This window comes from Sciurus carolinensis, chromosome 5 (genome assembly GCF_902686445.1).
Source record: "Sciurus carolinensis chromosome 5, mSciCar1.2, whole genome shotgun sequence".
Lineage (NCBI taxonomy): Eukaryota > Metazoa > Chordata > Mammalia > Rodentia > Sciuridae > Sciurus > Sciurus carolinensis.
The window spans coordinates 169,913,165-169,939,545 of NC_062217.1; the positions used below are offsets into that span (position 1 = coordinate 169,913,165).

General features: G+C 51.9%; 1 protein-coding gene across 3 annotated transcripts in view; it reads right to left on the reverse strand.

The window, feature by feature from the left end:
- The window catches only part of Ctbp2 (C-terminal binding protein 2), a 142,661-nt gene that overhangs the window by 36,204 nt on the left and 80,076 nt on the right, over positions 1-26,381 (reverse strand). For 2 of the 3 annotated variants that reach the window (XM_047554469.1, XM_047554470.1), the window contains one exon: positions 7,321-7,478. In XM_047554469.1, coding sequence (XP_047410425.1) covers positions 7,321-7,378 — 58 coding nt within the window. In that variant the 5' untranslated portion in view covers positions 7,379-7,478. Of the gene's footprint in view, positions 1-7,320; positions 7,479-20,331; positions 20,352-26,381 lie in introns of those variants that run through there. The other variant, XM_047554471.1, reaches the window with a different exon arrangement.

A 26,381-nucleotide genomic window follows, 5' to 3' on the forward strand; every position in this document is an offset into this window, starting at 1 on the left:
TGGCAGACTTTAAAAACACTTTGTGGTCTTTCAGAAAGAACTGCTTTCCTGAAAAATCTCATGTTGACTACGGAAGGCAAGATGGGACCAATTTTGGAGAGTCATGAGTCTCGCGGATTTGACTTTTTAATCCTGCAAAGAGCCTCTCTATATAAAATCGTACAAAGTAAAAATAGAATGACTGTCTAAAGTATAAAACTACCTTGAAAATTAAGAAAGACAACCCACATTCTTGCAGACAAAATAACCCCAAGAAAGAACTAATCTTGAAAGAGGATCAAATAGCCAACTCAGGGTTATAAGTCTGTCTGCCCAAAGCTCTCTCCTGCATTCCCTGTACAACGAAAGGCAACCCTTCACAACCGCAGAGACTGAGACTCAGACCACTATGGAGAAGGGTCCAGACAGTTCCAGAAGAGTTGGAAGAAGAGCAAGAAAGGGATCAGTGCCAGCCCCCCAACAATGAACATTTTGTGTCTGCCGGGGAAAGGGTCACGCTGAGGGTCTCAGCATTTAGAAAAGCGAGATCTAAAGAAAAGCCAATCTAAAGGTGGGGTCAACAGGCAGGTTGTCACCTGGCTCAACTGCCTGTCCCCTGACAGCTGTGTGTTCCCTGCCCACCTGGTGGACAGTACTGCCAGCTCAGTCACAAGGCCTCCTAGGGGCCGGCCTGTGCGCAGAAGGCCGCCAGCTCCCACCCCAGCACGGTGGAGAGCTGCCACCACGAGGGTGGAGCAATGCAGGCCCTAGGGCTTCCGCCTTGAAAGCACAGGCGGAAATGAGAACCTCCCCGGGAGGTTTTCCTACGCCTCCCCAGGGAGGAGGCTGAGGTTAGTGGGTTACGCACTGCTTTCCACACTGCTTTCCGGCAGAAATGAGGCCAAAAATAGGCCCAGACGTACCCGCTTCCTACTTTTAAATGTGGACAGGTTGTGTGGATTTTTTGTAGGTTTCTGTCAAGATAAATGTTCTAAAATTTAAATTTAAATACAGCCTTCTGCCTTTTAAAAAATGTTCCTTTAAAAAAGCGCCCCCCCCCCACCAAAGTAATTTCCTTACTCATCTAACTCAAAGGCGGGGGAGCCCCAGCGCTCGGGGAAAAGAGCCACAGGAAGTCTGGCACGGGTTTACAGCCGCCCTCGTCAGAGCTGCACAGGCACAAAGAGAACCAGCAGAATCCTGCAGACACCGCTGCAGCCATCAGAGGTGCCAAGTGCCACCAACGCTCCTGGCTGCGAGCTCCCAGCTCCCATCAATGCCACTCCCCGAGGAGAGTGAGGAGCCAGGTGCACCTCACCCATCCAGCCCCTTCTAGAGGGCTGCACTCTACCAGCCCTCGGGAGCCTCCAGGCTGACCCTTGGTGAAATTGAAGGTTGGCATGGGCTTCAGACCCACGTCTCCACTCCACCACCGAAGCTCCGGGAAGCGTGTGGCGGAGATGAGGTCTCATTCCCATCACCCAGGGGCAAAAAACCACCCCCACGGCCTGTCTAGAAAGGTCCCATGGAACAGACGTGTGTGCAGGGACCCCATCCAGTGGGACCGGTGGAGAGGACACGTCTCCCTGAACAGCAAGCTGCAAAAGCCACTCAGTTCCTCGAGAGCTTGTGCCCATAGCAGGTGTCCAGCAAACATTTGTTCTCTCCCCTAACCAGCTTCCTGCAGCTCTGCAACCCCTCAGGCTCGGACCCCATGCCCACCTCAACTCCTCTGTACTGGGCTCAGGACATTCCAGAATTTCGTTCTTTCTGTTTGGTTTGTGATGTTTGTATCATTCCCCAACCACCAGGACACTCAAGCTCAAATAACCCTCTCCCACGAACCTTTCTCGTTCAATTTTGTCACTTTGTCCCCAGTTCAGATAAATTGCAATCTATTGAGGCAACAAAATCTCCCCAAGAACAATCCCAGGCATCTAGTTGCAGAAAGGCTGTGGCCCCTCATGGGGGGCTTGGAGCCTGGTCTTCCACCACCTGGCCTTCCTAGCTCAACATGCCCCTTTCATTTGGCATGTGGGGTATCAACCAACCTGCCCAGCAAGGCACTGTCCGGCGCATAGAGGATAATCCCCGGCCTCAAGGAAGGTACAGCTGGATGGGGAAAAGACAGACACCTGCATGTGGTCCCCCTCCCTAGGACCACTTCCTTATGTGCACGAGGAAGGCCACCAGGGCTGGGCCTTCAGAAGTAGCCTCCTTTATCACAGTAAAGGATATCTATCTACCTCGCTCGCAGTCTTGGAAGGATCTGCTTCCCTCATTCTAGGGTCATCACTTCCTCTTGAGGCCGACGGATGCTCCAGGCCCTCAGCTGAGTGAGAAACACGGAAAGAGGGACAAGGACTGTGGAAACCCATGGTACCCAAACGCGTATTAGCATTCAGGACACTCCCCTTGCCTGACTACTTCACAGCCAAGCTGGGGGAGCGCAAATCTCAGATGGCATGTGAGGTTCCTCTATAAACGGAGACAGACAGACAGCAAACACACTCCAAAGCCCCTGGGTGTCATTAACAAAGAGAGCCAATCACTGCTTAGGAAACTTATGAAATAATGGTCAGATGAACTCAGTCTATAAAGCAGTCAAGAAAGAGGAGTCTCACTGTGCCCCCCTTAACACTTGTAGGAAAGAGAGAGTAAGAAGCTGGCAGCCATGTTTATCTTTGGGTTCTGGTTCACTCCAAGTACTTGGGAAGGCATCTGAGTCCAGGACATTCTTTGTATTTGTGTGGGGCACTGTCTATAGGGTGGTGGCTGCCCTCAGACCTACTGTAAGTAGGACTCTGTGTGTGTGTGTGTATTTTGTGATGCTGGGGATTGAACCCAGGGCCTTATGCATGTGAGGTAAGCACTCTACCAACTGAGCTATGTTTCCCCAGCCCAATGTGCTGGTTCTTATGAGGAAAAGAGTTACTGTGCTTGGAGGTGCCATGACTAGGAGCTTATACACTGAGAGCAAAGCAGGCCAGGAACACAAACCAGGTGGCTGAGGGCACTGCCGAGCAGCAGTGAGACAGCCACAGACCCTGCCCCACACATCCACACGCCCCAAAGCCACACCTGAGCAGCCCATGCACGCTGCAGATGTGGCGAGGTATAGACTTGCACCTCCAGCAAACTGGCAAGTGCAGAGAAGCTTCTGTTTCCATTTGAGAAACGATTAACAACTGAGAATTAAACACTGAGCGCGATTCTCACAGCAGAAAGTGAGGGCCTGGCTGTGAGCAAATCTAAGAACCCACTTCCCCAATGCCAGGGAAGGAAGGGGGTGGGTGCACCCAGAGCAGGGGTCACTGCTCCAAATGCATCCGAAAGCACGACCAGATAAGGCAACGTGGAATGTCTGTCCCTGGCAAATAACTGCACTCCTGCCTGTGACCATTCATACGTGAGCATAGTGTTTTGGTGTATTTATTTGTATTATGGAGGGTTGAGCCATGTCTAGTTGACTATTGTATATTTATACCACTAATATAATCATAGCAAATCACTTAATTACTGGAAATGTGCATAATTGCTTGACACTAACATATAATTAAAATGTATAGCAACATTATTAATTCCATTTTAAAACCAACTTTTTAGGACTTTTAAAAGATATTTAGTAGGAATGATCACGTAGCACCTATAGACACCAAGCTTCAATGCCGTTTCTCTACAGGTGCTCTCTATGGCAAACAAGCAGCAATTGTCTGAGTGTTCTTAAAAGGACAAGTAAAAAACCCCAGCTACCCAGGACAAAACAACCACATAAAACAAAACCACCCCGGCCCAAGCCTGTGGCCGCTGAGCACCACACACCAGGCAAGGATCCCACAGCAGCCCTGGAGGCCCCTGCCTTCCTGGCTCCCTCAACCTGGAGGCGGCCGGTTCCTTAGATATGCCAGGAGCTCCAAGGAACTTTCTGGGGAAAGCTCGCTGAGAAGAACACTTCCCAAGTAATAAAGCCGCAGGGGAAAGTTGCTTCCACCCATCCTTCTTCCCTCCTTTTAGTCTGTGCTTAGGAGGGCATTCCAGAAGTAAGGAAAGTTCTCGGGATTGTTGATTTAGAAAGAGGGCGTATCACTCCCTCTCCCTGTCCCCCTACACCCCGAGGAATGAATGGGTCGCATTAAGAAGAGGACTCGGGTCAGCTGAGTGGGCACCATCCTGGGAACCACTTCTCCACATTTCTATGACATCTGAACAAAATGAAGTAAAACGAAATGGCTACTTTTCTTCAGATTTCATTCTCAATAGCCTTCGGAAGAGCGGTTGTGTAGTGATCGATTTATACAGGAAGAGGCCATCAGCAAAGCCACTGTGGTGCATTACCAGTCTACAAAGCCAGGGCTGCTGAAATGCCTCTCTGGGGTACTTCTGCAGTGCTCTCCTCTTTGACCAACAAATACTTGAGCCAAAACAAAGTAGCTCCGGTGTGGCACAGCAGGACACAAGAACTCTGGCTGGGGCAGCTCACAAATGCAATGGGTCGAGCCAACACCTCAATTACACATCAAGAAGAGAAGCCTGCCACCAGCGTCTGCCCAGCCCTGTCAAAGGTGACCCACAACGGTCCTTACACGAGGGCACTTGAGGACTGTTTGGTGGTGGGCATCAAGAAAGAGCGGTAGACAAATCTAAACATCAAAATAGAACAATTACTATAAGGAAGCATTAAAATCTGGCTTTAAGTCAACTTGAAAGCCTCTTCATCATTCCAACCGATTTAGGTGGTCTGAGTCTTGGGCTCTGTCCTGTTCTCTGAGCAAAGACGACCGCATGGGCTGAGACCACTGAAGAAGCTCCTCTAAGCCTTGGGCCAGCGGGGTGACTACAGAACACAGAGGCTTCATGCTTTTAATCCCTCACAAACAAAACACCCCAAGGGACACAGGAAGTACCCCTGATGCGGGGTGCAGGCCATGGGGAAGGTCAGACTCTCTGGACTTCCATGTTGAGCATTCTACAAGAAAGAGGTCAGGTTGACAGAGGTGAGGCTGATCAGAGCTCAGAGCTGTGTAGCTGTGTAGCTGTGTGACTGTGTGAGTGTGAGTGTGTGTGTGTGTGTGTGTGTGTGTGTGAGAGAGAGAGAGAGAGAGAGAGAGAGAGAGAGAGAGAGAGAGAGAGAGAATGGGGTGGGGGGAGAAAGAACACGCCTTCAGGCAGAAAGAACCTGGGGAAAGGTCAAACAGAGACCAGCACACCACCTGGGTACTGGGCACAAACTGTCAGCTGCCCAGTGACGGCAAATCCCACGTCTAAGAAGGTGCCACAGGACCCTAACAGCTCATCCCGGGAGCACCAGCAGAGCACCTCGGCACAGCTACTGATCCCACCAGTGAGCAGGTTTCTGGAGGAGAGCTGTACCTGTGTGCCACGGTTTAGGCCTGCGTTTGTGATGATGGTCCTTATCAGAAAATTCTAAAATCCAACTGCTACCGTTCCTGAAACACCACACAAACAGACGATACTGCCCTTTAAATCACAGGGAAAAACTGGCTGCAAATTTCAAGTCTCAGATGCCAAAGTGGGTGAGAGGGCTGGGGACCGTGCTGGTGCAGAGGATCTGAGAGCAGAGACACAGGGAGGAAGGTCTGGGCTCTTCCCTCCCAACCTTGTCCCTGATACAATGCCAGGAGCAGCAGCTGGGTGGGGATGTGGACCCCCACACATGCCCTCCTGACACTAGCCCAGCAGGGCTGGTCCACTAAGGCTTCCTGGAGAGAGGACTCAGCAACCTCAAGGTAGCCCCTTCCCCCTAACAGTCAAAAGTCAATTTTTAACACCCCGCCGCAAGTGATGAACCTAGATTGTGAAATACCTTACCAAACAATTAATCTTCAACTACACTTTGAGAGATTAAAGGGCCAGGGGATTGTTTCGGATTCTCAGGACTGAAGGTGCATGACACCTAAGCAGAATGGGTGGCCCTTGACTGGCTCCTACACAGGCAAACTGACGTCAATAACCAAACTGGCCAAACACAGATGCGAGGGAAATGGGAATACGCCACCTGTGTCAGGTGGAGCCATAATGAAGTTCTATCGCAAGGGGCCAACGGTGCCACTGTGGTTATGTAGGAAAATGCTCCAGGAAGAGACACAAGCTGTAGGTACAAAGAATAAAATGCTCATCTGCAAACTTTCTGGTGGTTCTGGAAAAAATCCTTCTATCCATCTCCCGTATGTATACACACATGCATAGCTGGACCTCTAGAAAGAAAAAGCAAACGTTACCCAGCAGTACACACAGCTGAAGGACACGCTGGTGTTCACTGTGCTATTCTTACAGACCTTTCTATGGGTTTTCAGTGTTTTTTGAAAAATGTGAATACTTAAACAAAACAAAAAAACAACAACAAAAACCCAAAATTCCAAGTTCCTTATACTATAGCAGAACCCCAGGGATGGGGCGGGTCAGTCACTGCTCTTACATTCTTGGTACAGAGCGCCCAAGGGGTGTGGAGTCATACAGCGGAGCATCTTTGATGTCCCCACCCCATGTGGCTGGAGCTACAATCTATTTAAAGGACAAACAATTCCATATGGGTGGCTGCAGGGAAAGGCTCATGGGGGTGCATATTCCTGCCCAGGAGCTGGCAGGCACCGTGCTGTGCGCATGGAGGGTGCGGAGGGGGCTGCTGCACCCACTTCAGCTCCCTCTGCCACACCCCTGCAGGGAAGGCACTGGTGAGGACTTGGAGTCAAGGCTAGCCCTGGAGCACTGATCTGGGCTAGCAGGGCCCAGAGAGCTCCCAGCCACCGGCTCTGGGTTTCTTGCCACTCACTAATTAGGAGAGGATGGTGCTTAATCAACATTTCAGTTTTGCCCCCAGGTTTCCATTAGGTTTTTAATTATGTTTATTTTTCCTTTCATGAATAAAACACTTCCAGACATTTTCAAAGATACTCAGGACTTAGACACGTCATGAGGGGGCAATGCTGGGCTCTTCAGGAATATCTTGGAACTCACTGTTGTAAATATCTTAATTTAAAACAGATAAATCCAGAAACTTCAGGAAGTTAAAAAACCTGGTCCTAATAGACAGCGCCTTTCATATGTAAAATAACCTGAGGTGTATGGCAGAAGCGGACCCCCCACCCCACGGACCCCAGCCCTGCCTCCAACCCAGAAGCCAGGCCTGGTCCTGCATGAGGCTGGGCCCCTTGTGGGCACCTGGGCAAAGTGCTAGAATGCAAGGGGCTTGGACTGGGGAGGGCAGGGGTCCTGGCACTGGTGCGCTAGCCTGGCAGAGACGACTCAGGGGCCAGGCCCTGAGGATCTGAGCGAGGGACTACACATCTTCCATTAGAAACCGCCAACCACGCTGGCTCTTACCTTCACAAATCCTGTCCAATCGCTGTCGCTTCACTTTGTGCTTATCCACAAGGGCCATTCTTTATCGAACTTTGCAACTCTGAGTCAAAAGGCAAAGCGGTCCTCTAAGAACTTAGGGGAACTCGCAGGAGTCTGCGCACATTACGCCACTATGCACCCTGAAACAAGGAGAAAAGAATCCTTACTCTCTGGAGACCTTCAGGACACAGGCCAGCAGGCCATGCAGGACTTTACTGCCACTTCCTAGGAGGGGACCTGCCATCTGGGCGTGTGGGTTGCTCTCCTTGCGAAACACCAGTGGAGGTTGCTCCAAGTCCACGTTCACCATCTCCTGCTTTCTATCTCGATACAGCGGGCAGGCGAGTGCGCCAAGACGGTCGTCAGCTATTTCTGAAAGCAGCGAACGGCAGCACTCGGATCTCTTGCCTTCAGCTTCAGGGCTACAAACACCAAAGGCTACCAGTCTCAGCTGTAGTAATTGGTACTCCATGGCCAGAGACCGCGAGCAGCTAGCTGGACCTGCCCTTCGTTCTTGTAAATCAGAGGAGCTGAGTGACGGGGGGTGGAGGACAGGGCCATGGACAACTGTAGAAGAGAACACTACGTAGCTGGACCCAGACACAGTCGCCATGGCTACGTGGAAGCTTCGAGGCCTTCCAGGTGCTTCACGACGGCCTCATGGAGGCCAGGAGTCAAAGCCAGAGCACAGCACATCACAAACCCTTGGAGCCCACTGTGTGACAACAGATCGTGCAAACCCCAGCACCACCTAACCCAGGTTTGCCCATGCCATCTTCCTGAACCTTCCCCCAATGCAGGGGGGTTGCACCCAGCACCAGCAGGGGCAGCGTCCCACACTGCCGGCCTTGGCATTGGGGCTCAGTTTTATGGGCTGGAGGTGACTTAGACTGAGGAGAGGCTGATGCACGGGAGCAAAGATGCCCAAGATTGTCTCCAGACCCAGCAAGGAGGCAACAGAGTGAGGGTCTCCCATTTGACCTGCAATAGGTGGGGCCCTTCAGTGGGAAACCCCAACATGACCTGAGAGCTGCCGCCTGGCCTGTTTCTGGCAGGAGTTGGGGATGCGAGTCTTATCCACAACTGGCTTCGTGCAGCATAAACCTGAGGCCCAGATCATCAACCACAGCCCGAAGCCTAGTGTTTAGTTCATGGCTTCAGAAACTCCATTCTTTCCAATTACCACGTGAAGAATTCCAAACCGGAATTACATGACGTTTGGGGACCCATTCTCTGGTCTCCTGTACTTTATTCAAAAAATACAACCAAACTATCTTATGTTAGACCACCACCATCACACACACACACACACACACACACACACACACACCCTCCCCCAGAAAAGGTTGCCCTCAGTTATCAGGCCAATACAGAGAAAAGAGGTAAGACCAAAGTGAGGCTCCAGGGTTAAAAATGAGGATTCTGATGTATGCTCATCAATTATGCAAAATGCTAGGAGTTACTTTATCAAGGGTCAGCCTGCAGGTCTGACTATTGAAAGGTAGGCGAGTTCCTGGTAGTTAACGGCTAATTTCCCAGCAACAAGGGTGAAAAAGCATCTGAAAGATTTATAGCAATAATTACATGATTAAAAAAAAAAAAAAAAATCTAGGAAACAGCACAATTTCCAACCACATAAATATTTAATGCAACACCTAAAGGATACTAAACTCTTTCCCAAGACTGGGAAGTTTTTTAAAAACTGGGATGACCATGTGGGGCACTGGACTAACAAAAGTGGGGTGACCGTGTGGACACATCTGTCCAGCTCTGATGTCTCCATTGCTCGGCTTTCTGGAAGGCAGGAGTAGCCTAACTCTCACCAAGCTGCAGGAAGCAGAGGACCAGGACCTGCAGAGGTGTGCGGTGGGCGGCCACCACAGGGCTCCAGGGTCCCAACTGCAGCCCGGCCCCTCCTGACCTCTGGTGAGAGCGCAGAGCTCACCTCATCGGCGGGTGAGAGAAGTGATGAGTTAATGCGTGAGGCGCCGGAGAGATGAAAAAGAGCGTCAGGATCCCAGGCAGGACGGGCTGCACCCCCGCCCGAGTGAGGCGTAATCATTCTTTTTGCTTTCCTTTGAATTTTAATTTGTATAATTAGATGGCTTCCTGAAAAATTGATAAGTAGAATCTCGATCATGCAATCAAAGGGAAGCTCAGCCGTCAGCTCCCTCAGCTCACACCAACGCCTGTGAGAAAGGGCAGCTGCGGATTCCTGTGCTGGGCTTTCCTGGGCCTTTCTGTGGAGTTGTCTCTGCAGACCCCCCCAGCTGTGTCCTTGAACTGTCAGGCCAGCCAGGTCGGCAGTGCATGCAGACTCTGGGGCCGCCAGTCACCGGGTCTGCCCACTTTATGGCAGTGGCCATAGACTCCACTCTTCCCCTCACCGTGCTATTCTTAAAAAATACATGAAATGAGACCTGACTTTTCCCTCCTTCGCCCTCCAAGCGGCAAGCCATGTACAAGGGTGTAATTAACAGGGCCGTCTTTCCAAGGAGAGGGTGGTCTGTGCGCAGTAGTCCCAGTCGGCGTGTGCGCTGATCCCGCCAGCACCTCACCTGGGTGCTGGCTATGGGACCTCTGCAGCGTGCTTCCTCGAGTCTGCGATGGAAGCAACCTCGGCCTTCACTGGAAGCCATTCTCCATGCACAGGCCGTGACCTTCAAGAATCTGTCAACTACCGACACCACCTAGTCAAAATACAACAAAACCACAAAGGTACAGAGAAGACAGAAGTGAGAGGAGGAGGCATGGTCCCACGCCACTGCTTTGGCTGAGGACAGGATCCCAGGACCCACTTGCACAGTGACCTTGGATCTGCTCTCTTGGGCACTCGGGCTCCTTGCTCACAGAGCAGTGACCGTGTCACTTGTGTCCTGGGTGGGAAGCAACAAGCCTCTGAGGACTGCTCCTGCCCTTCCCTGGTTCTCATCGCCAACAGTCCCAGCACTGAACGTCTGGCTGAGGCTGGGAGTAAACCTCAGTGAAGTTCAAGGTCAAGAGGAAAGGCAGGTCCTAACATGAGAAAGAAGGGTGCATGAAGCCAAGTCTCAAGACCTCCTTCTCCTTAAACAGAGGAGACCCAGATCAAAATCCTACCAGGATCAGAAAGATGTCCCCAAAATTGTGTTTGCTTGAAGTGAGAGTTGTGACCCGGGGCCAAAATATTTGGCAGCAGAAAATTCCAACTACAGTAGTCCTCGCACACTCAAAGTGCTGCTTGCCGGGGTTTATTACCTGTGGTCAACTGTGGTTTGAAAACATTAAATGAGAAATTCCAAAAATGAACAATTCTTAATTGTCACACTTCATGTAGTTCTGAGCAGCATGACAAGCTCTTGCACCACTGAGGCCTTTGTCCAGCCCACCCACACTGTCCCCGCTACCTGCACATACACCCGCAAAGCACATGCCTCATCTATCAGATCAATTTTAGGAGTATTGAGATGCATGTGCTCAAGTAACCCGTATTTTACTTAATTTACTCTTAATAATAAGAGCAGTGAACTTGGGCACTTGGTTGTACAAGAAGTCATCAAGTGCTTCCTCTGGCTGAACAGGTGAAAAGCTTATCATTGATTTATTATCTATAGGAAAAACCAATACAAGTTTGGTTCTATCCACAGTTTCAGGCATCCAATGGAGGGCTTAGAACAAAGCTTCCCTGCACATGGGGGAGTCTGCTATATTTCAAAAAGATGACTGGGTCAGAAAACTACTTGGGACATTTTTGGTCACTCCAATAAACCACAGGAGTAGGAGATTTGTTCTGAGATTTAAGAAAATGGAGACAACGCATTTCACAACCACTTCCTCTGATACACCAGGCTTGAAACAAAAACATCCAGAACTAAGGGCTGAAGGGAGAGAGGATTCCCATGGTGCAACACCATGGTCCCGATGAGTTTTTCTAGATGATCGCTGACAGCCACCACCTCTCAGGACCAAGCACCAAGGAGCTGGACAGCAGAGAAACTCAGCGCTCACCAATTTACATTTCTAAGTCTCACATTTTGAGGATCTTCTCAGCTGCTTTATTCTAGTTCCTGCTTTCAAAGATTAAACAGCTGAGGGATTTACAGAGTAAGTGCATGTCTTCAATGGTGTCTTTCAAAATGAAAATTCTCCCAAAAGTGGTTAAACATAATGATAGCTTTCAGTTCTTTTAAGGAAATCTCCTTAAACATTACGCTAATGAAGAAGGCCAAGTTTTGCAATAGTCTAATGAATGAATAGCGTCCTAGTTCAGCAAATACTGACAGTCTTCTGCATGAGCCCCTGCCCGCAAAGTCCTCAGGATGCGTTTTACTGCTGATTGTGAAGGGGACATAGGTTTAAAATGCAGGAGGTGGTGGAGGTCCTGGGTTAGGCAGAGCAGGCTCCCTACAGTACAAGAGCAGCCCTGGTGCCAATAGTCTACAATCCCCACCTGGTGCGTCCCCAAGGGAAGGGCACCCTTTCTGAGAGCTTCCTCTGCCCAGCCTACAAGCTCCCTGGTATCAAGACCCACTGGGCCACAGTGGGGAAGCAGCAGAGGTCCAGGCCCGGGTCCAGCAGCATGCTGCTGATATGGTCAGTTCAGCATGTGCAGATTCACAGTCTTCCAGTGTCTGGAGCTTGCTGGCCGGCCACCGGAACCACCCTGATGCAGACTCCGACTGCATCTAGTCCCAGAGAGAAAGGTGCGGGCGTCCCTGGTCCCTCAGGAAAGCCATTCCATAACCTGCAGGGGCCAAGCATGCCTGACACATGCCTTTTGTGTGAAGAGCTAGGCTGAACCTTCACGCTAACAAAGAAGGTTCCAGGAGTCAGGGGACAGCGGGCAACACTGGCCTAGCCGTGCTTAGACGGCGGTGCAGCACACCACAATCAATAACAAAATCATTAACGCTTCTTTAAGGGAGGAGAGAAGTTTTGTGGACAATGAGAGTGGAACGTGAGCTCACCAGACTCAATTCTCACAATGTTCCTGTGGACTTTTTAAATACCGACGCCCTGTTCCACTGTGATGGTGTTGGAGGTGTGGCCCTGGGGAGGTGTCTCCTGGGGTTCCAGCCTCGGGAACAGGCTCAGTGCCCTGTGAGTAGACGATTTCCTCTCTCAGGTGAGGACCCAGCACAGTAAAACCCACAAGCCAGGGAGCGGGCCCCCACAGACACCATTTGCCAGTGTCCTCATTTTGGACTTCCTCAGCTCCAGAACTCTGAAGTTCTGGAAGCATTTGGTGTTTCAACTCCACAGACCCTGGCACCCCTTGCCACAGCAGTCAGAACAATGGGGACAGCTCCTTAGTCTCCGATTCAGGAGGTTTTGCAAACGTAGACCCCCACTCCCACCCCACTGGTGTGTCCGCGGTGGGGACTGAACACAAGGTTGGGACACAGGGTAGCAAAAAGGTGTACAGGAAACCCTCCCTTCCACACAGGTCCCCACCCAGCAACGCCCTTCCTGAGATACACATTGAAGTTCTGCTCAGATTCCTGAGAACAGGCCTGTCCACCACCCAGCAAGATTAGAGAGCTCATCTTTCCCCACAGAACGCCCAGCAGCCCGTCCCTGGGGTAAATTGGTCACACCCTGATCACATGCCCTCTGACTGTTCCAGGAGCTCCACCTCTGTCCCTCAGGGCTGATGCAACACAGGGACCCTGGAGATGTACACAGCAGCCTGGCTGTGGTTATCACAGTCCTTTCCAATGCCCTGGGGCCCTGTACGTGAAGCATTTGGAATTTAAAAAGGCAATACACTGCTTATGCCATCTATCATGGTATAACCCCAGACAACAACTAATTTCAGAATAGAAAAATAAAGATAAGACTTCATACCAGAACATGTGATCATACTGACCCAACCGGACCAATAGAACAAATTTAAAAAAATAATAATTCAGGATAATAAGTTAGCACAGGTCAAATTCTAACACCTTTAAGAGGTTTTCTTTAAAGAATTTGGACAAAAGACTTAAAAACTATGGATATGCAAAATTTTTTTTCTTTCCAACAAAATCCTATCTAGTTTCTTAGAAGCTTTGATATAGTGCCCCCTCCACCAAAAAACCAAAAATGAAAAACACCCTAAAATCCAAACAAAACCATAAAATAACCCTAAACACAAAGGTCTTTGTGGGCTGGAGATGGAGATTTAGCTCTGTGGTAGACAGCTTGCCTGGGACAGGTGAGGTCAGGCCCTTGGCTTGCTAACCAGCATACTCCCCCACAGGTACAGACCCTGCAAGTTACATAGTATGCAAAGTCAAAGACCTTGGAAAGCAAGTCTTCCAGCATGTGGACTAACAATGCCAAAAGCCAACACACTACCAGGCCAAAGCAGAAGCAGGCAACTTAAATGTATGTTGGGCTTAAGCAACCTAAGTATTTTCACTTGCTAAGCCTAAATATTTTTACTAGCTAAAAGCAAGGACAAAGGATCTAGCTGGGCACAGTGGCACACACCTGTAATCCCAGAGGCTCAGGAGGCGGAGGTAGGAGGATCACAAGTTCAAAGCCAGCCTCAGCAACTCGGTGAGACCCTGTCTGGGGATGGAATCAGGGGGAGGAGAGGACAGAGGGTTTGAGCAGGAAGAAGTCATGATTTTTCTAACTGGTTGTTCCATTTGGGTCATGCTGAAAATTAAGGGTGCCTCTGCACAGGTGGCAGGGAAGAAAATACTCTTGTTTAGAATTTTCACACATTTCAAAATAAGTATATAGTTTTAATAATAGGCAAGGGGTGGATAAAGCAATTAAAGAAAATTTTCATTCAATTAAGAGGCAAAAAACTGACTCCTTTGTATTCCTGTTGTGTTTAGACTGAGGAATCACAGGTGCGCAGATGAACATTTGTTTTTCTGGTTCTCTACTATGCTGGGATGAAAAGTTTGATTGGTAGCTGAGGAGCTGGGTCAAGCAGGGTAAAGGGATTAGTGATCTTGAACTCTGTGGGGACAGGAGCTTCTCCCTCAAACAGCTCATCTTTGGTTACATGAGCACTATGATTCCAGATCGTTTATGTCTCAACAACTGGTCCCACACCAAGGAAGGACCTAGAATGTCTGAAAGTTTTCCTGCAAGGTCTGCAGGGGCTCTTCATTCATAAGGCTGTTGGGCTGGAGGTCACAGGCTAGACCTGAACTATTTTTGTTAAATTACGATATAATTATGCATACCATAATATTAAGACACAAATTATATGCTATGAACATATACTACAGAATATGCCTTGTACAATATTAAAATATAAATTAATTAAATTTGTTAAACTCAAGATTATTTAAGTCTGTGGCATGGGAAGATAAAACATTTTAAAGACAACTTTGAATTATTTAGCATAATCTAACATATAAGAAATATACCTGTATTTAAATCTCATAAAAGCAATTATAAAAATTGCTTTCTTACTAAACTACAATGATGAAATCTTGAATTTTTAGAAAGGTTGAGTTAGGTGTTTTCTTCCCCCCACCCTTACCAGAGAGATGCCTCTGACTGTATCTGTGGCTGCCAACCCTCTTTAGGTCCCAGGTGGCTCATCTCCTGACATCGTGAGCTCAGAATGCCTAACCAGGGCTCACAGTCCACAATTACTCAGAAGCGAGCCCACAGGGCTGCCCTTCTCCTGGTTCAGACCTTCCCAGGAACATGTCCAGCAGGGGAGGCCTGCAGCCGGCTGCCCAGCGGTGGGGCCCTGTGGCCGGCAGAGGGCACTGTTCACCCTGCCTGGTCTTCCCCAGGCTGCAAGGACCCAGCTGCTTCCTCATTTCAGTCCCAATGTTGGCTCCACAAGAATCCAGAGGAAAGAGCAGATACTGCAGGACAGGCCTGAGGGAGTGGATGAGCCGCCACATTCACCTCCACCTCAGCCAGGAGGCAGGAGGCACCACCCTCCTCCTGCTGGTGGGAGAGGTCCAGGGGTGGGAACAGGAGCAGGTGGGGAAGGGAATGCGGGACAAGCCCTCCCCAGGGTCCCACCCCTGCACGGAGAGCTGGAATCCCCCCTCTCAGAGCTCAGGCGGAGAAGAGGTGGGTGAAGGGGCGGGGAAGCTCCTGTCCTAGGGTGTGGGGCTCCCCAACCCCAGGCTCTGCTTCTTAAAGATTGGTGAGCCACCGTGATGAAAAATGAGAACACCTTGGCAGCGACAGAATTATAATGAGAGAAAACTGTGGAGCGGGGCGGCGCAGCTCCGTAGGCCTAACGAGGGATGCTGGGGCAGGGCGTGCATAAACTGATAAACGCGACGGCTCTCAGCTCTCGTCACCTCCATCCCTGAGATCCTTTGCTGTGAGACATGGATCACCTCAGAATACATCACTTTTTACCCTGGTAGACCCTACTTTGGAGGGAGTTGAGGCAAAGAGGATTTTCCAGTCTTATTTAGGAATGCATGGAGGCCGGCAAGGCCTCTACCTGCCTGCTGACCAGAGGCTGACCCGCCAAGTTCTAAGAAGCCAGCTGCATCAGTGAGCTCACTGGTGCCCTTGCCACACTAGCAAGGAACCTGCATGGCACAGGAAAGGAGAAGCTGGTTTAGCTCACTGGCACTGCAGCAAGAGGGTCGCAGGTGCCACCCAATGCCCACACCTCCATAGGACAATTTTGCTCTCTGACCATCATTTCAAAGCCACAGTTGCCATTCCAACAGGATGCCATTGGGTCCCCTGGCCGACTCCTGGTTTGATCTCACCAAACTCGCTTTTGGAGAGAAAGGCCCCCCATACTTGAGATCCTCAGGGGCTCCTCTGAGCCCCAGCTCCACCTTCTCCAGGGGGCCCCTCCTGTTATGGCTCCACTGTCACAAGCACCTCCCACCTTTCTCCAGACAACCTTGTTTTGTTAAACCCTCTGATTGGTTCCACTGTCTGGCCCACGTTAGTGGACAACCCTGTTCGTTGTGTGGACTACATGGTGGTCAAGGAGAGACTGACAGGGCGAGCAGGAATCATTCTGGTGTGCAGGAGCTGGGACACTGGCTGGACTGGTGGTGAAGATAAGTTATCCACGTGAGCACTGGTTGGGGTTCTGTACCCCTTTCAGAAATTAAGTCTCTGGAGAGGTTCTTTCAAAAACAAAACAGAAGCAAAAGCTCACTGCAGATGGGCCGCCTGTTTGAAGGGGCAGGGACCACTCTCCAGTGTTCAGTGCTGGTCAGGTGGCTGAATAGCCAGACAAGGACCCAAGCAAAGTCTCCAAGGAACCTTGTATGGACCCCACACCCTACCTGACATGCCCAGGTCAGGATGGCCACTGCATCTGGACACCAGCTTCAGGCAGTGGTGGGACAGAGAGGTCCACAAGTCTGGGGATAGCCTGTCCTTCAACTGAGGTGCCGTGTGTACAAAGGGAGGCACCCAGCAGAGCCACCTCACAGCCCGGGAGTAAAGACTTCGTTTTATGATGACACATATCCCATAGTTGGACCTCTGCAAACATCCAAGTTCCATGGTTCTGACAATCTCCAAGTATTTCGCCTGTTCCACAGTGTGCTACAGTCCTGGGGTCTAATTCCACCTTAACATTTACCTACAGCCTGGAACATTCTGGACTCCAGGTAAGAAAGCCCTCAGTGGACAGTGGCTGCTGAACAGCGGCTGGGAGGTGATGCTTGGGGTGTGGTTGACCGTGGGGCACGATGGCTTGGATCAAGCACGTGCCCAAACTCATGCGTTGGAAGCACTTCTCCCGGTGCTGCAAGGTTCAGAGGTGGGCTCGGGCAGTGATGGAATCCGGGTGGTTCTAACCCCACAGGGGATTAAGCCATTGAGAGCTGAGTGGACTACTGGGAGTCGCCACCCAACTGGAGGAGGTGGTCACGGGGGCCATGTCCTAGAAGAGTTCATCTTCCGCTCTCTCCACTTCTGGGCTGCCACTGACCAGCTGTCTTCCACCATGATGTGAGACCTGTGAAACTGAGTCCGAATAAATTTCCTCCTCTAAGTATTCTTGACAGTTATTATGGTCACAGGGATGAAAAGCTGACTGTGTCACAGGGTGGGAAACGGTCATGATGAGCTGGCCTGCACCCTGACCTTCCAGGGCAGGGGCGACATGTTTGGATGATAAGGGCACATGGGGCACACCACAACACCACCTGTTCAGACGATTATAGCTCACCTGTGCTCATGGCCGAGGATGGCAATATAAAAGCCACTGAAATATCTGCTCTGAACTAATTTCCGGGGATGCCGTTCACATTGGAAGAAGCTCGGAGGACTTGTAGGATGACTGGTTGCCAATAGTCCATCCCTGGACCAGACACCAGGTTGAGAACAGCACGGCAGGGCCCTGAACACCTGCTCCGCGCGGCATTCCTGACCAAGCCTGCACCGCTACCTCTGAGCTCAGTGTCAGCATAATGCACCAAAAGACTCAACTAAAAGACCGTGGGTCACGCTGACTGTAAGGGTCTTGTGGATTGATGTATATTCGCCTCAAGCCACGTTGAATCTCTCAGTCCTGGTATATATCTAGAGTCATGGACAGCAGCAACCGAGATAGAAGAGATGGTCAGGGTGGGCTGTAACCCAATGACAGGGGTTCTCATGAAGAGTGAAGTGGGGACCGAACTGTGGACAGGAAAAGGTTGATATGAAGCAACGGGGAGAAGATGGGCATCTAGAAGCCAAGGAGAAAGGCCTAGAAGAGTTCCTTCTCAGTCCCTCGAAGGAACAGATTCTTGGACCTTGGATGCAGCCTCTAGAACCCGAGAGAGTCAACTTCCGAGATTCACGCTGCCCAACCTGTACTTTCTCATGGGGGTGCAGGCAGACTCCTTGCTGCCTGCTGATAATGTCAGGGTCTACAGCTCGAAAGGAACACTCTGGGGGAAGCTCAGAGCCCCCAAGGTGGGAAAGTTGCCCATGGAGAAGGGACAAGCCCCTATGCAGCCTATCAGGAGACAGAGGGCCTTTAGTTTCCAAAGGTGCCCTATGCGTAGGCTCATGCCCAAAATACAACACACAAAGGAAGGAAGAAGCAAGATACTCATGGGCGGCTGCCACATCCAACTGGCTGGACAGTCACTGGGGTCTGCTGGCCCACTCACCGACTTTAGTGCCCACCGTGAGCAGGCTCCTCAGAGACTTGGTCCTGTGACTCCAAGGGCAGCAATGATGGAAGTCCTCGCCATGACTTCCTTCCCTTCAGTGCAATCTGGGGGTCTGCCCTGCTAAGCCACTACCCGTGCTTGGATTTCTCCACCACAAGGCCACAGGTGGGAGAGAAAGGGTGGCAGCTGTGGTGCCCACGTGCAGGCCAGTGGGTCGGCCCAGAATCCCCCTGTTCCAGGGGTTGACAGCCAGAGGGCTGGGCTGGGCCTTGGAGTAGGGTGTGTCCTGCCCTTAGGGATCTGGGCTCCATGCTCACGGACAGGAGGAAGTTTTGCAACGCCCAGCGTGCTTCCACTGGGACCCCAGGTGCCGGCCATGCCCCCATGAGTGACGGGGGCACTGAGGTGACTCTGGGACAGTCCCACACAGCCCAAGTTCCTAGGAGGTTCTGAAAGGAAACCATTTCTGACTCTAAAGTCCCCGCTGGGCCTGCTCACATTTCTGTTCCTCGGTTTAAAGGCCTGAACTCACACAACACAGCACCCAGCTGCTGACCCAAGGGCACTCGGTTCCTTGAAAACAATTTCCAGAAGAACAGACCTAGTTCAACGGCGCCCTCACGGTGCCTCAGGAAAGGGGGCAGCAGTCCCCAAGGCTCCTGGGGTACCATGAGGGTTGGCTCTGGAGGACTGTGCCCCTCCTCCGAGGTCTAGTGCACCACCGGCACTCAGAACAAGGAGAGCCAAAAGACCACTGGCAGTGACCCTCTCCCTTGTCCTTGGAAACCACCCCCAGCACTGGGTGTTTGCAGCGAGCCCCCTGCACACCTGTGACCATGGTGCCCTTCATGTCACCTCTGCCCTCTCCAGGTACCTCCCTGAGCTTTGCCCAAGGCAGGGCCCACAGGCATGTGCAGCTCTGGGGTGAGAGCCAGCTCATCATTGGAGCTGGAGGAGTCAACAGGCTCCACCTCAAGGAACAGGAGGGGCACAGAGGGACCGTGGTTTATGGTCAATGATTTTGAAAGGTCAAGGTCACACCCCTCTGGGCTTCAGGGACAGCATCTCAGTGACCTCTGGGGAGCATCTCAGACTCTCCTCTAAGGGGAGGGAAGGTCTCAAATGCTACCTCCACACACCCTTTGGGCTGGCTCTAGGGATTAGCTGAGGGCCCAGAGGGTGAGTGTCTGTAGATTTGGGAAGAGTGGGGACAAAGGGCGGCTCCACGTGGAGAAGCAGCAGTACCACACCCTTCTGGGAGGTAAGGGTGCTGGCCAAAGGTGGCCAATGCTTAGCAGAAACCAGCCTCTGCTGGGGCCGTTGCCAAGGCTGCAGGGGTAGGACCAAATGACCTACCCAGTCGCCAGCGTTCTCAAGACGCAGAAGCCCAGGAACTCATCACTCTCTGCAGCAATCCACGGGGGACACAGGTGTGCCCACAGAGGACATGTTTACAGAACAACAGCTGCTCAAGTAAGAGCCTTCCCTAGCGGCCTCCCAAGAGCTTAAGCGGGCTCTGTCTGTCTCCCTGCCTGGGCAGATCTGTCCTCGCTGTGGGAGCTGAAGAATTCCATGGCCCCTAGTGCCCTCCACATGGAACAAGTAGAAGAGGCGTTGGGGTGTCACTTCAGGGACTGGGTTAGAAAGGACTGGCCTGCTCGTTCCCCACTCTAAGGGAGACCAGCTGCCCTCTGAGGACCATGCAGCCACCCACCAGTGGGGACTGAAACCTCAGTTCAGCATTCCCACGGGACCCAATCCTCCCCATCCCTCCACCAGATGAGACCCTAACTCTGAGTGACGCCTAGACAGCAATGCCACGGGGACCCTAACCATGGCACCTGGTGACGCTGTGCAGACTCCTGACCCAAGGAGCCAGGAGACAACACGGTTGCAGTTTTAACCTCTAAGTTCTGAGGTGACTGTTCGCTTGGCAATAGATAATACAGACCTTTATGCAGCCTATCAACTTCCGCCGGCCAGTGACGGAGCACAGCTCAACGGATGAATCCACCAACACACAGGCCATGCCGGCACCAGGATCAACCACCTGCAGACCAGAGAACACCAACGAGCTCACCGAAACCTGTATCGAGCTGCCCAAGCCCATGCTGCCTGTGATCTCCCCCAGGACAGCGCCTGGAGTGAACCCCATTTTCCTGACACCAGTGATGCTCAGACCCAGAGATCACAAACCTTGTTATTTTCGTGTACCCAGACGCTCAAATTCCAGGGCTACACTCCACATACAGTTAACTAAGGCGACCTGGGGCTCTCAGTCGGTCTCCTGAGCAGCAATAAATCTGGGGGACTTACAAAGACCTCTCAAAGCACTGGCCCCACATTAAGACTCTGCCTCCCAGGCCACCCTTTCCCCGGTAATTCACTGGGGAAACAGATCCTCTGGTCCTTAAGCACAGCTAGTAAACCCGAGCTCTCCACGTTAGACAAAAAGAGGACGCAGGTCAACATTTAAGGTGGTCTGCAAACACTTGCGGGGCACAGATGCAACCATTCTTGAGATGGGAAACGACCAATGTGTGCTCTGGGATGTGAACAGGCCCCACCTGGAGCCCCAGAAGCAGAGAAGCCTCGGATCGCAGCTGCGGATGCACGTGGTCACGCACGGGTGCACACAAATGCAACCATGAGCATGAAGGCTGCTGCGGCCCCTGCACTGAAACCACGAACCATGGTTTCTGGGGCCTCGAGATTCCAGAAGTCATCACATCCAACTGCTCTTTCACACAAGGAAACGGAGGCTCAGCAAAGCCCGCTCACCCCAGGCCATGTTTCTGTTGGTTCCCTTGGACCCCAGGTACCACCCCTCCGCCCCCAGAACAGCCCTGCAGAGGCTCACTGGCACAAAAGCCTGGAAACCAAAGAGCTAGGTGGAGCTACATCCGCCAGGTTCCTCGGTGATGTCTCATTGGCCAAAGCCTGCAGTCCCTAAACCTCTCAAAGGCTGTGTTCTCCAGACCAGAAGAGAACTGGTCTGAAAACCCATCAAAAAGCAGCAAAGAGCTAGGGAGACACAGGGGTTCCCACAGAGGAGGGGGACTGCAGGAAGAGGGGAGTTTCTGGTGCCCGGTGCTTAGTGTGCAGAGACCCAGCTCCACGTGGCTCCGAGGGCCAATTCCCGAGACACACAGGCAGCCCTGGAACACGCTGCCGCGCTGGCCCCAGCAGACAGAGCATCTGCACCGCAGACAGGCAGCTTGGTTTTCACACCTGTTCTGCAAGCAAGTCACCCAAACTCAGCAGCTGTCAAGAAAGAGGTACCCCTCCCCAGCCGGGCACTTTTAAGGAGAGCAGACTGTTGGCTCCGAGGAGCTGGAAGGGGTCTGCGGAAGGCTGGTTCCCTCTGGGGCTCGGCAGCTCTTGTCTGTGTATTCACTTCGTGAAAAAGCTAAAAGCCAACTCTTCCTGTCTCTGCTTGGGCTGTGGCACCAGGGCAGACTGCAACGTGCCATCCTGGACTAGGGGATGGGTTGCTGAAACTCCCGTGGGCCTCAGGGCCTCCAACCTCTTCACTCCATGTTGCCATGGCAATGACTCACTCCACAGGGGGTGCCTGCTGGGGACCCACTGCCCTCTGCACATCCCTGCTCCTGAGGATTGGCGAGCGACAACCGAAGCGCACACGTATCTGGACGCAGAGCTGCGGGGTTTTCTCCCATGGCCTGCTGGCCCTCACTGCCTTCCTTGGGCCTCTCCATCCCACCTCTTCGTGGAAAAGGCCAGCCTCCTCTACTCACGGGAACACCACAGGATCTGGGTCAGGCCCCAAGTCCCACACCACGTCCAGGGCCAAAGCAAGACCGAAAAGGCAGAAGATGGAACAATCTGGGGGGCGGGCTCACAAAGGGTTAAACGGATCTTTAAAAACAAAACATACGAAAACAGCTTCAATTCAGTTAGATGAGGTCAGCGAGTATGAGGCCTAATGACACGTGTAAGAAAAAACATCTGTCGGTGTCAAAGGTCGGCAGGAAGTGAGTGGGTCTGGGCAGCTCTGACTGGCTGGACACATGCTCCTAGAAAGAGACACACATGGCTTAACTTAGCCCTCAGGGAACAACAAACCCCTTTCAATTGTCCCGAGCAGGCCGGCCTCCGCCTCCAGAGTGGCAGAGGACCTGGACTGGCTCTTTGTTCACCACCCCATGGAGGCCAAATCCTTCACAGCAGCCTTCGGGGAACAGGCAGGCCGCGGTCACTCTCGTAGGAACACAGCAAATGCCTCAATAAATCCATCATCACAAAAACCAAAACAAGAACTCCTTTGGAAAAACAGGAAGTCCTGGAACACGGTACAGCTTACAACAGGGCGGCTGCACTGGGAGCCCAGAGCAGCCTCTGGAGCCTCTGCGCCAACTCACCTCGAGCAGCTCCTACAGGAGCCCAGGCCGCCCCCAGGAGGAAGAGGCCTGGCCTTTGTTCCGCTCTGACACAGGTCACAGGTCTGGGTCTCGGCCAGTCCTGCTTCCTGTCCACAGGCCCTGGGGAAGGCCTCCAGGGAAGCCAGGAACCAGGCCTGGCGCTTTCTATAAACTGGAGCCTTTCAAGCCCAGGGTCTTCTGGTTTTGGTGTCTGTCTGTCCCCTGTGGACAGCTGCAGCTCTACGGACGCCCTGGCGGCTAGGTGGAAACTGCCGGGAACACAGCGAACTTCCCCACTGTGCGGTGGGCAGAGCAGGGTGCCAGGAAGACAGCAGGTTCCCATTTTTCCCAAAGGCACCCCCTTTAAAGGGCACAAGCACAGGAAACCTCCCAAGAAACCTTAAGTGTCTTCCACAGACCAACTGTGCACACAGCGTTGTGTTCCTTACACTGGCTCCTGCCAGCTGTGCCCAGCTGTCCCCTCCTTTCCCACGGACTTCGTTTTGTTTGTTTTTTAAATAACTACCGAGGATCCTGAGGGCAGTGTCAACAGCACAGCAGGTGTGTACCCATACACCCTGGCTGCAGTGTGGACAGCAGAGAATCAAACCAGCTGACCTGGACATTGAGAACCCAAGGCCCAAAGTGAACTGCCCAAGGTCAGGCTGCTCACAGTGAACTTAAGGAAAGACAGAAGATGGTTCCTGCCCCCTAGAGCAGGTTCACCAGGAGAGCTGTCTGGGACCCTGCATTAAATTACTTTTCCCTCTTAAGAAGATGTCAATTCTAAAGGGAATCAAAGTTTGTGCTGGTCAGGTATACTGACACAGGGCGGTAATCCCAGCCACTCTGGAGGCTGGGACAGGAGGATAGCAAATCACAAGTTCAAGGCCAGCCTGGGCAATTTGGCAAGACCCAGTCTCAAATCAAAGATGGAGGATGTAACTCAGTAGTAGAACACCCCTGGATTTAGTCTCCAGTGTAGGCACAAAAGGAAGGAAGGGAGGGAGGGAGGGAGGGAGACAGGCCGGCAGGTAGGCAGGCCAGTCAGTCATTTGGTCCAGACTTTAGTAGAAAAGAAAATGCAGGCAATGCTGGGTGCTTCAGAATTTTAAGAAGCTTGTTGGTTCACAGAGAAAATCAGCTGAAGGGAAAGGATAAGATGCACACAATTCAATTTAAGAAACGTGGATTTTTAGTACGTCATCAGAGAAATGGGGGCGGAGGATGGGGAGGCAGAACTTTGAGAACTAAAATGGTTCAGGTGAAGTGCGGCTTGGACCTTGGCCTTGCCACCACCCAGCCATCCTGATCCACGCACGTCGTGGACGCTAGTGAAGTGGCCCGCCTGACACCACCATGCCCTTTACCCATGACCTCGGAGGCGGTATTCCAAAGGCGTCAACTCTGCACCACCAGGGCCCTTCTACCCGCTGCCTGCCTTTGTCCAGGCCCTCTGGGGGCCAAGAGGGGTGTGTTGGGGGGCCTGTGCCGAGTCTGGCTTTGCAGATCTTCCGGGCCAGACACGGCTGAGACTCTCCCAGGACCTCCCAAGTTAACCGGCTGTCTTGCCCGGGTTCATCCTCCCAGGGGCTCTGCGGCTCCAGGTCTCTTGCATGTAACTGAAGCCATCATACCGTGGGCGGAACGTGAGACTCCCATCCAACTCCATTCTTTTTTAGTGAACAATACGGAGAATCTGAGAACATGTGACCACGCAGCTGATCCGCACAAGCATTCCCCACAGCCATTTATTTTAAGGCACTAAGCGCTATTTTTACACTCCACAGAAACACTGCCAAGGGAATCCACAGAGGAAATCGACGGCGCTTCAGCCGCCCGGGCTATGCCAGCTTCGCACTTGCACAGAACCAGCGATCATGGCGCACTCTGCCACCTCCCTGCAGAGACAGCGTCACAGCTGTAGTCACTGGACGTTGTTTGATATCAAGTGTTTAAAAAAAAAAAAAAAAGAGAGAGAATGTTGCAAGTGGCTTTAAAATGAAAACACAGGCTCTCTTCCCACAGTCCAGGACGTCCCACCTGCAACCTGGTTGCGAGCAAGCGACAAATGTGAAATTCCCCTGCGGACGGAACTGGAGAAGCCTAGGTCCGTCAGGAGGGCTCCAGAGTTTCGCCCTCTGCCTACCGTTCTGGGTCCTGCAGTTGAGGAAAGGCTGACCCTCGCAGCCCCACCCAGAGGGCGTGGAGCCAGCCCAGGACGGCTACACAAGGCTGGAGGTCCTGGCTGACCCATGCAGGCAGCAGGCTCGGACAAAGGGAGGAGGGAAGAGGGAAATGCAGTTGACGGTTGCGTACCCGCCTGTTCCAGAGTCTTCTGGTCGGCCCCGGAGGTGTGCCCGAGGATGCCCAGCGGCCAGCGCCTATTAGAGCCTGCTTCCCCGGGTCCTGAACTCTCCCAGGAATCCTGCGTCAGTAAACAGCCCTGGAATGTATCATTTTATTTGCACTCAAAACATCCTTTCTGGGCCCAAACTAACAAGCTGAGCTTACTATTTTTGACGAAGGCCTTGGCATTGTTTGGGAATGTTTTCGGGGCTGAGCGCACACTACAGCGAACATCTTCTTTTCCGATGCTAGGACAGCAGAGGAGAGCGTGCTTCCTGCCCGCACTTCCAGTGGAACTGCCCCCTCTGCTGGAGCCACTGGCAACAGGCACCCTGGCTCCAGGGAACTCTGACGGGCACCAGAGGCCAGTACCTACACTGTCTTTGAGGGTGGCTCCTTCAGCAGCCTCCCACTCTTCACCCCAGCAGCCTGGGGAGGGGACAGAGCCTCCTAGGTCTGTCCTCAGCACCCTTCCCATATCACTGAATCTTCCCAATGGTGCTAGAAAACAGGCACATTATAACATCAAAATGGCAAATGTGCTGCCCAGGGCATGGAACAACTTGTTCAAGGAGACTTACGGTGTAGATGTGAGGTGTCCCCAAAGGCTCGTGCATGAGACAATGCAAGGAAGTTTAAAGGTGAAGTGACTGGGTTAGGACAGCCTTGACCTAATCAGTGCATTAACCACTGGTAGGAATTAACTGGGTGGTCACCAGGATTGCTGGCCAGCTATGGGCTGAGACCTCTGAAACGGTGGATGCCATATCAATTTTTCCTCTAAAATCATTCTTGTCAGGGTTTTTGGTCATGGCAGCAAAAACAAACGAAAACAAACAAAGGCCAAAACAAACAAACCAAAACCAAAACCAAAACAAAACAACAATAAAAAACCCCAAAATTCCCCCCAAAACCCCAAATCCACAACAACAAACTTGATTAAAAGAGAGACCATGAGGGGTAGAGTAGGCCCAAAGCCAGGCAGTCCAGCTGTGTCTACATTCAAGGGCCTTGATCACTCCTAAATTCACACACATTTTATTACATATACTTTAAATGCTAAAATGAGAGTGTTCTCCCACCAGGGCAAGGAGGGAGGGCCAAGTGAACTTGCAACTGCCCACAGAGGACAGCACAGGAGCAGGTGGGCCCAGAGTTTGCAACCCTCAGTTCTTGATAGCGAGAGAGAGGGCACCCTAAGCAGAGGAGTGTGCTCACAAAACCCCCGGCATTGTTAGTCTTTTAGTTAGGACGATGCTTTTGCTACTTT